The sequence below is a fragment of the Plectropomus leopardus genome, chromosome 15 (genome assembly GCF_026936395.1).
Source record: "Plectropomus leopardus strain MGB_pleo_1.0 chromosome 15, ASM2693639v1, whole genome shotgun sequence".
In the NCBI taxonomy this organism is placed as follows: Eukaryota; Metazoa; Chordata; class Actinopteri; order Perciformes; family Serranidae; genus Plectropomus; species Plectropomus leopardus.
The window spans coordinates 33,787,606-33,805,088 of record NC_142190.1 but is presented as its reverse complement, the minus strand read 5'-3'; the positions used below and the strand labels follow the sequence as shown (position 1 = coordinate 33,805,088).

General features: G+C 39.1%; 1 protein-coding gene across 1 annotated transcript in view; it reads left to right on the top strand.

The window, feature by feature from the left end:
- The window catches only part of sim2 (SIM bHLH transcription factor 2), a 31,523-nt gene that overhangs the window by 10,118 nt on the left and 3,922 nt on the right, over nt 1-17,483 (top strand). Inside the window, exons 3-9 of the mRNA XM_088088499.1 lie at nt 4,282-4,371; nt 5,591-5,699; nt 8,549-8,634; nt 14,046-14,245; nt 14,563-14,669; nt 16,007-16,154; nt 16,246-16,435. Coding sequence (XP_087944625.1) covers nt 4,282-4,371; nt 5,591-5,699; nt 8,549-8,634; nt 14,046-14,245; nt 14,563-14,669; nt 16,007-16,154; nt 16,246-16,435 — 930 coding nt within the window. The remainder of the gene's footprint in view (nt 1-4,281; nt 4,372-5,590; nt 5,700-8,548; nt 8,635-14,045; nt 14,246-14,562; nt 14,670-16,006; nt 16,155-16,245; nt 16,436-17,483) is intronic.

The following is a 17,483-nucleotide window of genomic DNA, read 5'->3' as shown; positions in this document are numbered from 1 at the left end:
GGTAAACACAGAGCACAATTTACAGAAGATATTCAGGTTTTATTGTTATGCTGCTACTCCAATAAGTAGAAACTGATTTTTTCATTTTACACTGAAGCTGCTTTAAGTGGAGCTGAAATTCCTGTTGTTCATTTTTAGTTAACCAGTTTTACTATAATGCTGTAATAAGCAAAATTGTGTCCGATTTTCCGGTTTGTGACTGGGAATGTTGAAGTTCAGCTCGAACACAACTTTGATTATATCACTTATATATAGTGTTCTGCACTTTAATTACAAAGCTGCACTAAAAGGATTTGAGAGCAGTTTCTCAAGACACATTTTACTTTGTTCACTTTGCTTTTTTGTTGAGAAAACAAATGCTGCACCAAATGGAATTGTGATAAGAGCCATATAACAATATTTTTAGATTGTTTACTTTTTTATTTTGTAAAGAATTGTATCTGAACTTGGTATCGGCAGAAACTCAATATCAAATGAGTCGGATCGGGATTGAGAGCAAAAAAACTTACAGTGTTATTTCAGGTTTTGCTCTGCTATGCTACACTGGAGCGGGGTTCGGCAAACAGCAGCAAGTATCCTGTGGCCTAAATATGGTCAAATTATGATGCATGCAGTTACGTTTGAAGTGTGCCTTTCACAACACATTAGTGACTGTAGGTGTCTGTGTTTCATCAGGAGGTGCTGGCTTTGTAAACTCATAACTTCGTCATACTCCTCTCTGACACTGCACACACCAACATGGGGTCTCCACAACCTTAACTTATAAGAACTTTTGGGGTTTGGTTTCAAGTTCTTCATGACATTTTCCTTTTTTTTTCATTAAAAGCAGGAATGGGACCAACCATGATAAAAAGTGATATTTATATTATTAGTAATTTACCTTTAAATGTATTCAGGGCATTGTTCGTTTAATCAATTGCACAACCAACGATGATGGACACACATTATGTAACATGAGGTTTCTGCAGTGAGAAAGAGAGACACTATCATAAACAGTATGTTTCAGTCAGGTGTCCTGCATGGTTCTGCTGCACGGGTAACTGCGCAGGTTAGGGCGTCCACTCCACTATGGGCTCTTTTGTGGTGTTAGTGCACAGTGAGGAACTGGGCTGCTCGCAGGTTAATTTTCTGAGTTGTGCTGATTTGGTGCTGGTTTCTTTGTGACCAATAATGCTCCTCAGTTAGAGTAGTGACACAGCAGACCGCATGACAGTGCCCATTCAGCATTATACTGCAAAGTGGGTGCCGAGAATGAGGGACTGTTTACCTGGTAATGAGACACCCAAATTAACTTCTTTGAAATCATTAAATATGTGTCGTTCCTTTTTCCAGTAAACCTTTCAAACAGATGACCGATGTTTTATTCCATTTATGACATTAAGTGCCAGTGAGACAGAATGACAAATAAAGCAATTGAAACCACTTTTTTAACCCTGAAATGGGCAGGCACATTTAAATATTTTGAAAAATGAGTTGCTATTTTCTAATGGATCTAGGCTAAAATAACAGATTTACATTTTTTTTTTTCAAAATATGACCTCTAGTTTCCAAATTACAGTTTCCAAATTTAACACTTTCCCCTTTACAGAACAGTCAGTGTGCCAACATTTTAAACTTTTTAATGACAATTAATTGGCTACCTTCTATTATGTTTTGCATGCAGTTTTTTCAAGTGGAAAAAAAAAACTATTGTTATTTACATACAGTATGTTTGATCACCCTAAAACAAATCTAATCTTTGAATAAACAATGACCTATTAACATCTATAAACAAAACATTTAATTCCTGTTTTTATACTCTTATTTTCACTGTGGTGAAAGTACACTATCAATATTAGTGGAGTGGAGAATCGGTGTCACAGCCTCTAAATCTGATAAAGCATCAGGATAAAAAAATAAATAGCACTCAGTGTTTCACACCTTTATGTCATTGATTATCTGCAGAGAAAAGTAAAAAAAAAAACACAAGTATATCTGTCAGTGATTATCTGGTTTTATACACTTATCTAGGCAATCTATCCTCCATGACACAGACACTGAATGCCTAATTATCAAAGTTATAATAATGCAAATCATTTATTTTGGATTTTGATACGTATGATGAGTATATTTTTAAATGTTGACATAAAGTCACATGACCTGAGTAGTTGATCCATCTCCCCCCTCAGTGTTACTCATGATTAAAAGAGCATGCACCTAATGCCCCTCCCCCCTCAGCCTGGATACAGAAACCATTGAAGTTTTAATTTCACTTACATTTATTTATGGCTCTGCGGTGGTACTCCACTGCAGATGGTTATTGTATGAATCATTGAGATTCTCAGTAAAACTGCACATTATGATAACCGTCGATGTTCAGCATGTCCAGAGACGTGAAATGAGAGCTGCCTCTAGCGAAATACTCAAGGAGCAAGCTGTATTCATTTTGAAGCCCTTTAGTCTAGGACAAAGCATCCTCTGAGGAAAACTCTTGATAGGATTCCCAAACAGTTGCTGCATCATGGCAGGGAGATATCTGTGTTTAGAGGGGATGGAAGTAGTGAATGTGATTGGCCATGATTGTCACAGCCTCTGAAACACCTACCTATAATAATGTTTACTTTCTGAGCCCACCCTAAGTGCACCACAGTTGTGCTAGACTCTCTTTTATTCTATATTCATACCACTTGACTCACTGCTGCTGCTAAAATAGCCTCACTGCTGTTTCAACTGAAACTGCTTCACTGTGACTGAAAACACCACCATGTACTGTTATCACCAACATAGCCTGTAACCTACTTTACACAGTCATGCAAATACGCCAGCCAGAACACTGTGCTGCTAATAAAAAGATGATGATGATGATGATGATGATGATGATGATGATTACTATTATTATTATTATTATTATTACATGTAATGCATGTACATTTAAGCTTAAGGAGACTATGTGCACTGCCTCTGTCAGCACGCCTTTGCTCTGACTTTTTCCCCTTTCCAGCAATTTCACACACCTTTTTTAATTTGCCATTTCCCTGGCTCTCTCTCAAATAACTGAACTGATCACTTCACAGTATCAGTATAGTTATTTAACACTTATTGGAAAAAGACAATTGTAACAATTATGACAACCACAACTATGTAGGCTTACAAAGAAAACAGATATTCAAATGCTTAAACTGGGCCAGTACTCACCGGTATGACGTGACAAATGGTTATAAAACTCTGTACTGTCTCATTTAAATAAATGGTAATCATCAGGGTTTAGATACAACAGGCCTGCTGAAAATGTGCAGCTGCTCTGCAGTAAAGTATGTGGTCGAGTTTAGACAGAAAGTGGCTGGATAAGAATTTCTAGATCAATTTGGCCTACAAATGCCTCTGTATGTAAAAGGTCTGTATAGTTCAGGCATGTTTTAGTTCAATTTTTTTTTTACAAATGAATTTTTGTACCCCCCACAAAATGAATTTTTGCACACAATGTCTGCCCTTAAATGCTGCATGTGTTAGTCTATGGTTTAGACTAATGACAGGTTTCTTTATTCCAGTCAACGCAGCAAATTATACTCTTATTTCTGTAGTCACAAAGGATGTAAAACATCAGCAAAACATCTTTTGGGATATATCAGACATATTCGAATTATGAAAATATATGTAAAATTTATATATGTATTATTCAGAACAAAATTTTCATGCTGCAGAAGTTAACCCCTGAAATCTCAACATGGTACGTAAAAAAATTATTCAACGATGCAGTGGTTTGAAAATGTTCTTAGAAAACAGAGTTGGATAAAAAAATGTAAAACTCAAATGTTTAGAGGCTGTAATCAAAATATAATTGAATGATAATAAGTAACACACAGTGAAAATACAAATTAATGAAACTAATGGTTTCATTTTATCAAGTGGGAGAAAATACAAATGAGCTGATGATTATTAATTACAGTGTTCACACTGGGAATTATACATTTTACTGGTAATTTATTTTTATAATTTATTTACAGCCCATTTTTAAAGACAAAAATAGTAATAAACATACACTTGCACATAAACTCCCAGATGTCTTTCTTAATGAAAAATAAAGAGGGTTAATAAAAGTGAGTCAAGGGTAAAAAAAAAAACAGAAACGACTAAATTGCTGAATGGCTCATGCAGAATGGCTGCGTGAGAACAACAGGAGGCAGAGAGCAGGGCCGAAAACCTTCAGAATAATGACACCATACATTCTTAGATCATACTGGCGCACAAATCATTCACATTAGTAACTTGTGCTTAAAAGTAACGTCTTCATGCTTCCTTTAGACTCTGGATGGCTTCGTGTTTGTTGTCGCCTCTGATGGCAAAATCATGTACATCTCTGAAACAGCATCAGTCCACCTCGGCCTGTCCCAGGTAAGACCCTCCTTCTGCATCTCAGTTATACCATAAACAAAGTATAATAGCCGCATGTGACATATAACATGTAAAGTGGACACACGTTTGGGACATAGCAGAGATAAAATAGAACAGTGGCCATAGTGATTTCAGAAAAATACTTGCAAATGAGGAGAAATCTTCACATGCAGAAAACATTCACCAACTTGATGAGGCATGGAAACATTAATTTGACGACACATGCACCGCATTTAGATAAGATCTTCACCAACTGAAGTTGTCGAGATGTCAATGTGATATTTTATTTTGACGTCAATGTGATGTGTTTTATTGTGTCATTTGTTTGATGTTTTACCACTTTTACTTACGTTATAGTGTTGTCAAATTGATGTTTATAGTCTATCGTCAAAAGTGAGGTATGTCAATTTGATGTTTTATTGTGTTGTCAACTTGATGTTTCAGATTTTCAAATGTTTAAGTTTGCTGTCAAGTTAATGTTTTTAGTCTGTTGTTAATTTGATGTGTGAGTCTGTCGTTAGTTAGAAGTTATAGTGTGTTGTCAATATGATGTTTTATTGTGTAGTTTATTTGACATTTTAGTCAGTCATCAATTGGATGTTTTCATTTGTCGTAACTTTGATGTTTCATTGTGTTATTTGACTTTTTAGTCACTAATCAGTTTGATGTTTTAGTGCGTTGTCAAGCTGATGCTTTAGTGTGTCATCAATTCCATATTTTAGTCCGTTGTGATTTAATGCTTTAGTGTGATGTCAAGTTGTTTTATTGTGTTTTGTGTTTTTTTATTGTCTGTTTATTAAGTTTGCATTTTAGTCTGCAGTAAATTTGATGTTTTTTTGTGTCATCAAGTTGATGTTTTAGTGTGTTGTCAAGCTGATTTGATGTTTTATATATATTGAAGTTGGTGAAGATGTCTGAATGGTTCAAAGTGTCGTCAAATATATGTTTTTATGTTTCATTAAATTGATGTTGTCGTGTTGTCAAGGTGTTTTCTAAATGCTGTGAATGTATTGTCAAGTTGGTGTAGTTGTTTCTTCATTTGCATGTGCAGTCCTAATTTGCAGTACGCTGAGCTCTCAGGGCCACTGTAGAATAGTCCTTGATTTATGAATCAATTCAATAGCTTACATTTCTATGTCTAATCTTTACTTTTGGCTGGTTAGTTATGATGTTGTTTATCATTACATGAGCATGTTCGTGAGCAATGTGTGTGCTGCAGGTGGAGCTAACAGGAAACAGTATATTTGAGTACATCCATCCATCAGACCATGATGAGATGACAGCAGTGCTGGGTCTCTGCCAGCCCCCACACCATCACTTCTCTCCAGGTACTACCCCATATTCTCAATTACCAGGCTCTCTCTTACATGTTGTGGTATATCACATTCTGTCAACATACTGAAAACATACTGTATGTTCTCAAATTTATCTTGATGTAATAGAGAACCACTAGTTAAAACAGGCTTCCAGACCTTTTTCTAACTTCTCTTGTCCACGGTTAGTGCAAAGTAAACTATTATATGTGTATTTGGTGTCTTTATAAATTGCCGTAATTTCATCAGTATTACAACAAATCCTGTTAAACATTTTATGACCCCCTGCTGGTGAAAGCAGAGGCCGCAAGCATTATGTTTCCAGGTTGTCTGTCTGTCTCTACTTACATCTGTATGTCCATCTGTTCATCCCATTTTTGTGAATGCAATATCGCAAGAATCCCTCAAGGGAATTTTTTCAAATTCTGCACAAACATCCACTTGGACTAAATGATGAACTAATTTGATTTTTGTGATCAAAGGGCAAAGTTAAAGGTCATTGTGACCTCTCTGTCTCTTTCTAGTTAAGGTTAATATCTCATGGTCAGCTCAAAGGAATTTTTTAAAAAATGGCATTCTCTTGAATGTGATATCTCAATAACAACTTTTTTTATTTAACCTTTATTTAACCAGGTAAAGCTTATTGAGATATTAAATCTCTTTTTCAAAAGTGACCTGGCCAAGAGGCAGCAGAATTTTACAGTACATAACATGAGAATTTAAAACATTCATACAATAAATAAAAATAAAGAAAAAAATATATCACTGAGATAAAAAAAAAAAAAAAAGGTTTTCCATCTGATTTAAAGACAGTTACAATAGCCAATGCTTTCAAGCTCTTTGGTGCTAAGAAGTTCAACGAAGCTGTCAAGTGGGATCAGGTCTGACAATTTTAATTCAGCTTGCAGGGAGTTCCATGCAGAGGGAGCAGCATAACAAAATGCCTTTTTACCAAGCTCTGTGAGGACATGAGGGACAGTCAGAGTAAGACAGTGGATCTTCTGACAGACAGGGATGACCATTCAGCTTTTTTTGTATAAAGTGCAATGATGCGTCCGATACTTGCATCCAGTGACAAACCTCAAAGCACAATGATACACAGTATCCAGTGAATGTAAACATGTGACTGGTGCTTGCATGTACAGTACAGTACACCATAATCAAGCAAAGGAAGAAAAGTTGCTGATATAAGGCATTTCCTGGCTTCATGAGACTAGCTCAATGGATGTACCCTGGCAAGTTAAAACAGGGAGATTATTATAAAGTAGCCCTGGAAGCAGCATGACCTTAGTCTTGTCCGTATTTAAAACGTAGCTTGAGCCTTTGCAGACGGGCCTGAACAACATCAAAGGCCGAAGAGAGTGAAAGCTGGTACAACAGACGTTGCAAAATAATAAATTATGGTGTCATCTACATAAAAATGATAAAAGGCATCTGACAAATTGCTGCAAAAGATCATTTATAGAGATACAAAAAAAATGGGCTCTAATGCCGACCCTTGTGGTACCCCCTTTGAAACCCTCAGAAATGTTGATGAAAACCCTACCATTTGGACACACTGTATTCTACCCAAAACTTGTGGGAAGTTCAATAATTTGATGGTCAGAGGTCAAGGCTACTGTGACGTTGTGTCTGTCTCATTCTCGTGAAGGCAATATCTCTTAGAATTTGATTGTCAAATTAAAAGGTCAATGTCACTGTGACCTCAAGTTTTTGTAATATTCAAGAATTCACACACTAATTATGACATTTCTCACAATGATGAATAATGATGACATTATGATGAAGTGATGACATTTTATACTCAAAAGGTCAAAGGTCAATTTTACCATGACATCATAATGTTCTACAAAAACACTTTTCTGGCCATTACTGAATGTCATATCTCACAAAATGGCAGACATTTGATCAGATACTGAATTGGTGACACTAATCTGTAAACTGTGCTGACTGTTGCTTGTGCTGCTGGGGAAGATATGTATAAAGCATCCATGTTTTCAGAGACATGGATATAAACTGTGAATACAACTTGACTGATGCACAGAGGCATACAAACACAAGGCGGTAATTCTAGTTTTTCTTACAGTGAGTCACCAAAGCTATCTCTAATCAAAGCATGTTACCCAGCAGTTTCTCTGGAGAGATATTAAGTTTGTTATAGTATACTGCTCGATTTCACCATTCTTTTTAAGTGTTGTAATTCTTAAGAATCACTGGCATTCCCCATTATTTAACTGCAAAAACAATATTCTAGGATCAGTAGAAAGATATTTTAACTGTATTGTAAAAGGACTGTACAGACACAGAGGTGTCTTCCAAATTAACTGTAAATGTAAATGTGGGTCATAGGGTGTTTACAAACATGTAATACAGCTTTTGGAAAGCTGTATGACGTCAGAGAATCTAATCCAATGCACAATTTGTCAAATCAGCGAATATCTCCTAGCTAGCTGTCCATTCTGAAAATACAATTTGGCTCTGTAAATGGGGTAAAAACGAAGTGGCTTAGACTGAGCCAAACAACACTATTCTAGCCATCAGCAACAGGGGGTGTTTGTGCATGTGCACAGGACAGGGAAAAGGCCATGGATGTAAAACGAGAAAGACAGTGGGCGCATGAGGACGGTAAATCTATTTGTTTGTATTTGTTTGGGTTCTGAGTTCAAATATATTAACAATATGCTGACTCCACCTTTAAGGCTGTACTCCAAATGACTCACTGTGCTGAGGGCACACTACAGTAGAGGGTTTTAACTTTTGTCACAGGATAGCAAGATAGTAGATAGTAGATAGTGATAGTAAGGGTAAGAAATGTTATTGTGTTAATGTGAGTAATGTGTCTGTAATGTGTGTTTGTGTGACAGATTATGAAATTGAGCGCTCCTTCTTCTTGAGGATGAAGTGTGTTCTTGCTAAGCGAAATGCAGGACTCACATGTGGAGGATATAAGGTGGGTGCAGCCGCTGGATTGTCATTTACTCCAACACACACGGTAACTAAGAGGGACATCAAGACACAACCGGTCAGTGGACCTCAATGACCTCAAGGAGGCATTAGTTTGTAGATGGACTGAGATGTACAGTGGAGCTAACCCCATTCAAAGATTTATGCTAAAATGTACAGAAAGCCAGTGGAGGAAGGCCATAATCAGGGAAATGTCACTTACGTGTGCCTGGTGAAAGACGAGTGGCAGCGTTTTGAACCATCCGTAAGAGTGAGAGAGAGGCCTGACTGAAGCCAACGTGAAGTGCATTACAGTAGTCCAAATGGGTTGTAATAAAAGCATGAATGAGGTGCTCAAAATCATTAAAAGATGTCTGTCTTGACCTTGGATAAAAGTTTTTATCAGCTGAGGCTTTTATCTCGATTTTAAACTCGACAGGTTGACAAATAACATAATTTGTCAACTTGTCAAGTTTAAAATCAATGTCCATTTTGACGCCAAGATTGGTAACCATGGGCTGAACATATGGCTGCAAGGAGGCTAGGTCTGTAGAGGAAGTATCACAGGCACCACTGGGTCTAAACACCATGATTTCGGTTTTACTTTGATTGAAATTTAGAACGTTTAAGGCCTGATGTTCTTCATACACTCCAGCAATAGTTTCAGGGAGTTTGCATCATAAATTAAGGCTGTTAGGGATAACTTACAGTCCCAGCTGACAACGACATACCTGGCTCACCTTCCCATCAGGGGCTCCTGCTGCCCATCACAAAAAAACAGTGGCATTTCAGTTATGTTAGCCTGAGCATGGTCCCACTATCTTATAAACCCTCTAAAAAATGCTGATGTAGCAGGTGAGCACACAAACACGACACAGGAATTTGTAAGCGTCTTCCTGCTTTATCATGTTATGACAGAGGAAAAAAAACAACTTTGGGCCTTAGCAAAAGTGGCAAAATGGGGGCAAGTGGTAGGAAGCAAAAGTTATAAATTTTCCGACAACGCCACCTAGGGGAAGTTCACGCCCAGGAAATTTAGACACTCTGGTAATCAACAACTCTAAATAAACAGCAGTAACTCTACAATAAACATGAAAGGTCACACAGGTTCGAAAAATCACAGAGCATGTGGTTCCAAAAATACACAATAATTTATTAATAACTTTTTCTAAAAACAAAGATCAGACAGTAAATAGTAAAATACCTATATGCTGAAATATGAATAGGGGGTGTTATGGCACAGTCAGTTTGTAACTTCAACCACCGGGAGCAGGGCTGTTGGCTTACCAATGAGGAGGACTAGCTGAGGGGGAGGGGGAGGGGTCCTGATGCTACACACCACATGTGAAAAACCACACACCACCTGGATAACACCTTAGTGCACTATTGCAAATGGGAGTGAAGGGACCACCACAGAAGGTAATAGCCAGCCACTCGCTCAGGCCCAACAGCTCCTGTCCAATGAGAAAAGAGACGTGGAGTTAGTGATAAGCTAGTAGTGTGGGGGGGCACAAAATGAAGACAGATACTCATTACATAAACAAAACGTCACTTCAACACCAGCTTGCAGCTTGAGCCCAAAATGTCTTCTTACACACAGGCACACACACAACAGTTTGCTAAATTACACTAAAAAACACACACACAATTTATCAATTGCACAGATAGCAGGTAATCAGTTCAATCCTGCAGTCTAACAATCACCCACTGAGATTAACCAAATTAACCAACCTTCCTGATATGTCCCTTTAATGACTGGGATGCTTAATTCATATCATCATCTGTGCTGGGTAAACGTGGTCCAGCCATGACGTGGGTGATTCACCAGCCAAGCACCTTACAGAGCATGTGTGCACATGGAGGAAAATGTCATATGGTGAAAAACAGCGGAGACAGAACAGCAGTAGACCAGAGATCAGAGGCTCGGTTTGACAATGAGCCTCCCGTCCCGATGTGTAGCCTGGCCAGAAATGGAGGCGCAGGTTCCCAGTCAACAATGCACCCGCTGGTCGTGCCACTCTTTCCGGCGACCAGCAGCAGCCAACAACCACTCATGGGCCCCCTCAAACAACACTTTTTCACAAGCCTGGTCTGATGCTCGGCCACCCAGTCCTGAACTTTCCCTGGCACAGGGTCCTGGACTCGACCCGAGAGAAAGTCAGCCGGAAGTCTGGGCTCTCAACCGAACATGAGAAAGAAAGGAGACTGCCCTGTGACCTGATGAGGTGTGGTGTTGTAACAGAAGAACACTTGGGGAAGACAGGAGGCCCAGTCCTGTTTCCATGATGTTGGCAGAGTACGCAGGAGGTTGTGGAGGGTTCGATTAAACCACTCACACTGTCCATTGCCTGCAGGATGGTATGGTGTGGTACGAGACTTCTCTCCCTCATACAAGCAACAGACCTGTTGGATCAAGAAGCTCTCAAAACTCCGACCTTGGTCAGAGTGAATGTGACTTGGCACACCAAACCTGAAAAACTATTAATTCAGCAGGACCTGAGCCACAGTAGAAGCACGCTGATCCCGAGTCGGTATAGCTAGTGTACTTGTGGAACACGTCCATCAACACTAGGACGTTCTCCAACCCATTCTGGGAGGGCTCCAGCATTGGAAATCGATGGCCACGATTTCATTCAGCCTGGATGCGAGGAAATGGCCCATGAAACTATGTGGCACTGGACCAGAATCCTTTGCAACCTGGCAATGTTCACATTGACGAACCCACTGCATTATATCCAAGCACATCCCTGGCCAATAACAGCACTGTCGCACCAGATCTGTTGTTCAGTTAATGCCCTGGTGGCCGTGTGCCTGATGGAGTTGCATCAGTGTTTCCTATTTTAGAACAGCAGGCAGGATGAGTTGGAGATTTTCCTCTCCCCCATCCTCTCTACCAGGCTGTCCCCACTGGTGCAAAAGCACCAAGGCTGGTCTGGAGACCTGCCGCCTTTCTTCTGGTGATGGCCGAACTTGCCTTCGTGAAAAGACAAAAACCTACTTTCGGAGTGAATCAGCCTCCTGCAAGGTGCGCATGTTGGAGAGTGGGACAGCACAGCAGACACAATGGACTGGGTCACTGACACCACTGAGTCCGGGCGACAACCTCGCTGTATGGTAACTGGGACCAACGTGCCAGGTAGAGCCTGTTCGGCCAAGCTGTGGCCCGACATGTACTGGCAGGAAAGTTCATCTGCATTCCTACTGCTGCGACCTGACAGTTATTTAATGTCGAAGTCAAAGGCAGCAAGTTAGGCTGCCTAACGGTGCTCAGTTGCTCCCAGTTTGGCTGATTGAAGATGGCTTAATGGATTCTTCTCAGTGAAGACCACAAATTTATGCTCTAACAGATACTCTCGGAATTTCTCTGTCATTGCCCACTTGAGGGCTAGAAATTCCAATTTCATGGAACTGTAATTGGCCATGTTGCGTTCATTTGGTCAGAGACCTCGGCTGGCATAAGTTACAGGCCTAATCACACCCTCGGCCTCCTGAGACAGGACCATTCCGAGACCACCATGGCTCGCATCAACCTCCAAGATGAAGGGGCGTGAAAAGTCTGCATAGGCCAGCACCAGGGCGGAGACCAGTTTTGCCTTTAAGACCTCAAAGCTGTCTTGCATTGTGGTGTCCATACAGAATCCAGATCTTGTGTCAGCCCTCATTTTGACGTACAGCCCGCAAGCTCTGCCACCAACTTATGCAGAGGGCCTGCCAGCTTGGCAAACCCTTCCACAAAGCGCCTGTAGTAGCTGGCAAACCCCAAAAAAGAATGCAACTCTGACACGTGGCAAGCACGCTGCCACTGGGCAACTGCCTCGATCTTTGCAGGGTTGGTGAACACACCCTCCCCAGAGGTGAAGTGCCCTAGGTAGCTGACCTCTTTCTGAAAGAAAACACACTTTTCCAGTTTTACTTTCAAACCTTCCTTTTGCAGCTGACCAAGGACCCCTTCCAGTCGCTGCAAGTGCTGGGGGATGGAAGAAGAAAAGACAATGATGTCATCCAAGTATAGAAGCAGGGACTGACACTGCTGGTCCCCAAACATCCTCTACATCAACTGCTGACAGGTGCTTGGGGCGTTACAAAGCCCAAATAGCATCTGGAAGGCTGTTTTAGGCTTGTCCTGCTCAGTCACTGGAACCTAGTTATACCCACTGGCTAAGTCCAGGGTGGAAAACCAACAGGCGCCAGAAAAGGGCATCATGACAGTGCAAGGAAAGGGAAACAAGTCCTTCCTAGTCTTGCTGTTCAGGAGACAGTAGTCCACACAAGCATAGACTATCATCCTTTTTCCTGACCAATACAATCGGGGAGGTGTAGGGGCTACTGCTCTCTCTGATCACTTGAGCCTCCACAAGCTGGTTGATGTGGGCCTTGGCTTCCTCATATTCCAATGGAGGAATACGCCTGTATCTCTGTCGAACTGGCACGTTGTCAAGCAGAGGGATGTCATGTGAGATGAGGTTTGTGCAACCCTTGTGACAGAAATTACCTTTTTTGTTTAGGGCCAAGTTAAGTCTGCTGTGAAGCAGAACTACAGTTCAAATACCTGAGTTTGTTATTAATAATAATGATACTACTACTACTACTACTACTACAACACAAATAAAGGCCTGCTACACACAAAGTTACTACACACTTGGTGAGATTCTACACAATTCAATCATTCAGTTCATTTTACTGAAACCGTGAACACCAAAATACAACAACATTATCAGCATAGTAACTGAGAAAGATGCAAAAAATAGAGATTAGCAGATGGAGAGGACTATTTTATAAAAAAAAAAAAAAAAGCTAGGGGAAAATATCCAGTGAACTGTATTCAGAATTATACATTTAAAATTGTTTTAAAGAATATTAGAATTTTAAGATGTTTTTTTTTTCCAGGTCATTTCTTGCTTTGCTTTGCTTTGCTTTTTTGTTTTACTTTCTTGTGGGTTTTTTTGTTTTGTTTTTGTTTGTTTGTTTTTTGGCAAATTTTCAGGTTATTTTCTTGTACTTTTTTACAGATTTCTTGCTAACCTCTGGGTCATTTCTTCTTTTCTCAAACTTCTTCCCATGTTTTGAATAAAATAAAGCCAATTTGCCCAGGTTTCAAAAGATTAAATAAATAATTAGATTTTATTTCCATCTTTGCTGAGCAACAGTTTTGGATAGAAAGTTATTAAAAGACTATCCTATATAGACACCTCTTTCAATATAAGCCTGTTGAATTCAGTGATTTAAGCAAATAAAAGCCTGGTCTCATAATTGAAGTTTTACGGTAATGATAATTGTAGTAGTGGTAGCTACACAGTGTAGGGAGCACTGAGTGACCTGCAAATAGGGTGCTGTTTGTTCAGGAAAATATCAGGCTCAACTATTTGAATTCCTATGAAAATGTATATGTCATGTGACACTGGTGCTGTGGATTCGCAGGTCATCCACTGCAGCGGCTACCTGAAAGTGCGTCAGTACATGATGGACATGGCGCTGTATGAATCCAGTTATCAGACTGTGGGCTTGATAGCAGTCGGTCACTCCTTGCCTCCCAGTGGTATCACCGAGATCAAACTACACAGCAACATGTTCATGTTCCGAGCCAGCCTGGACCTGAAACTCATTTTCCTGGACACAAGGTAGGAGAGACACTTGACTGAGCGGGTGGACAGAGAGGTGAAAGCCATAATCCCTGTGTAGAATATAAAATCATTTAAAAAATCACAAATCATTGACAGAAAAAAAAAATTGTTATAACAAATACAGTTTTACCACTATACATGCAACAGAAATCATGTTAGAAGGATATAAAAATGTGTACACAGTCTGTACAGAATTGTTGGTTGATTTAAAATGTGAGTGCTGCTGGATTGTTAACTGACCTGTGATGCACACTGATGTCACAATCAGCCTCTGACAGTTGCCTTGTGTCCTCTCTCCTGTGTGCTGGAGTCAGGGTGGCAGAGCTGACTGGATATGAGCCTCAGGACCTGATAGAGAAGACTCTGTACCACCATGTCCACGCCTGTGATGTTTTCCATCTACGTTACGCTCATCATTTATGTGAGTCCTTGAAGTCCGTAGTCAGACATGGGAGGGTATATCCAAAAAAAATCTGTTGTTGCAGGTGTTAGGTACACTGGTTCAAAGTTACAGCCTGGTTCAAAGTTACAGTCCATTGAGAAAGGTTTCTTCTGTTTCTGTGAATGACTGGTTCACAGTGCTGATTATAAAAAGAGGCGTCTGCGGTGTGATTCTGAGAGGCTGAAGTCAGATTTGACAAATTGGGCCTCATGCAAGAAAATTTTCTCTTATTTTTTTCTCATATCCAGGATTTGCTCTTATTTTGTAAGTACCCACTGATTTTTGGGATTCTCTAATATTTTCTTATTTTTGCTCTTCTTTTACATTAGAGAAAATTTTACAAGTGGTCCAGAAATAAGAGACCACATTTTGTTGGAGGAAATATAAGTGAGGAACATGTAAAAAACATGAATACCATTTAATCAAATTTAGAAAATGTTTTAGAGTAATTACAGTCACTGGATTATTAAATTTCAGGGCTAAAGACATACTGCTATTGATCCCAGTTACTGTAATTTTAGTTACTGTGTGTCCCTCTGCTGACCAGAGCTGAAAAATGATGAACAGTACATTTAGTCAAGTACTGTACTTAAGTACAAATCTGATGAACTTTTACATTACTTGAGTATTTAAATCTCAATCCTTTCTACTCCACTACTTCTACTATTATTAGATAACTACTTTACAAATTAAGAATTTGTACAAGTGCAGCCGAAACAATTAGTTAGTTATTTAGACAATAAATTGGCAAATATTTTTATAATCGTGTCAGTCTTTTTTTATTAAAAAACATTTCATGTTTACAGGTGCTTATATAAACCGTGCGTATGAGGACTCCATGCTTTTCCTTTTAATTATTTTAATTATTTGATTCATTAAATTTATTTTAAACCTCTTTACATGCATACATTTCTTTAATACATTAATACATTTCCCTGAAATCACCTTTACTCTGTTTAAGTCTATTTAACAGTAGGCCTACATCAATTTCACTACTGCAGAAGTTATTCTTCTGGTTTCAGCCTTTTTCTGTCTCCAGTGCCAGAGTCTCTGCACACAACACTAAACCTGCCCTTATACAGTACAGTGTTTAGGGGGCATTACCTGTGCTAACAGGTGACTTATGATCAGTAGGATTCAGCATAACTGGTCAGAGTAGATGTGGATGGTGGTGATGGATGAATGTTTGGTGCATCTGGAGATGACTTCTCTTATATTTTCTCTTACCAGAAAGAGAAAATATGAGAGAAGTTTAAGAAGATGTTGTTTCATGAGACCCAATGTTTCTTTGGTCCTGGTCTTTGTTTTGTCTGTAGTACTGGTGAAGGGGCAGGTAACCACTAAGTATTATCGCATGCTATCAAAACATGGAGGCTGGGTGTGGGTGCAGAGCTACGCCACCATCGTCCACAACAGCCGCTCCTCCAGACCTCACTGCATTGTCAGTGTCAACTACGTCCTCACGTGAGTAGGCGCCTCTCCCATCTTGTTCTCCCTGTAAAACCTCCAGTGGAGCTACTACAAAGACACACAGTGTCTTCCTGTTTGTACACAGTGACATCGAACGTAAGGAGCTGCAGTTATCTGAAGACCAGAGTCGAGCATCTAAACCCGGTCTCAGTCCTACTTCCTCTCAAGACCAGCGCAAACAACTCAGGGCCAAAGCAGTCAAGATGAAGAGCAAACTGAGAGCAGCCCCGTACCCTGAGGTGGGACCTGCATTGGGCTCTCTGACTAAACAAAAGGTGAATGCTTTCCTACAGTTATGATTAAAAAATTATTTAATTCCTCCATCTGAAAGAAATAACAAATAATAAATAACATCTTAACCCTCAGGGCCCACTTTAATATTAAACATACTTGTATCACTGCACACAAAATGCACTTTTTAAAAATCAAGCTTTAAAAAATCTTAGACATTATTAATTTTTTATATTTTCATTTATTTGATATTTTAGCAGCAGCAGTCCTAATCATAAATTTAAAATGTATTAATTTTCAGAATTTTAACCCTTTAAGTGCCACATTTTTGTCATGATGCCACTATGTTTTTAGAGGGAAAAATACACACAAATTATACATTATTTTTAATGTATTACATACTAAGTAGATTTTTTTATTACCACAGCCTGGAATATGTCAATGACTAGCAGCAACATTTACTTTATAAATTATCATTTTTTGTGCAGTGTCAAATACTGACACTCATACCGCTCTGCACACAAAATGCACTTTTCAAATTCATCAAAAACATCAGTCCTAATCATAACTATCAAGAATTCATTAATTTAAAAACGTGTAAATGCCAGGTTTTCGTCATGATATCGCTATGTTTTAAGATTTAAAAAAAAATAAATAAATACAGTAAGTTTTTTTTTTATCACAGCCTGGGATATGTCCGTGATTTGCAGCAACATTGATTGTGACAGTGCATCCACCCAGTGGAAATAGCATGTATCTTCTCCATATTCCAAATATGGTAAAACTGAAGTCATCAGGTGGAAAAATAAAATAAAATTGACAAATTCCAAGGCAAAAGTCCAAAATGACACCTGGCAGTAATACAGTGCATCCTTTTATGATTTGATTGCTGTAGGATCAAAAATGTCAGTTTGAATGGGTTTCTATGGAGCATTTTTTGCACTTAACAGTATTTAAACTTATTGTAGGAGCTGAGCTGAAAATTCACAGATTAAACAAAAATATACAATCTTGACAACATTTTTGCCATATGAACACAGCCAAAATTATCAAAGACTGAAGAATGAAAAGTGCTTAAAATGCACCAAACAG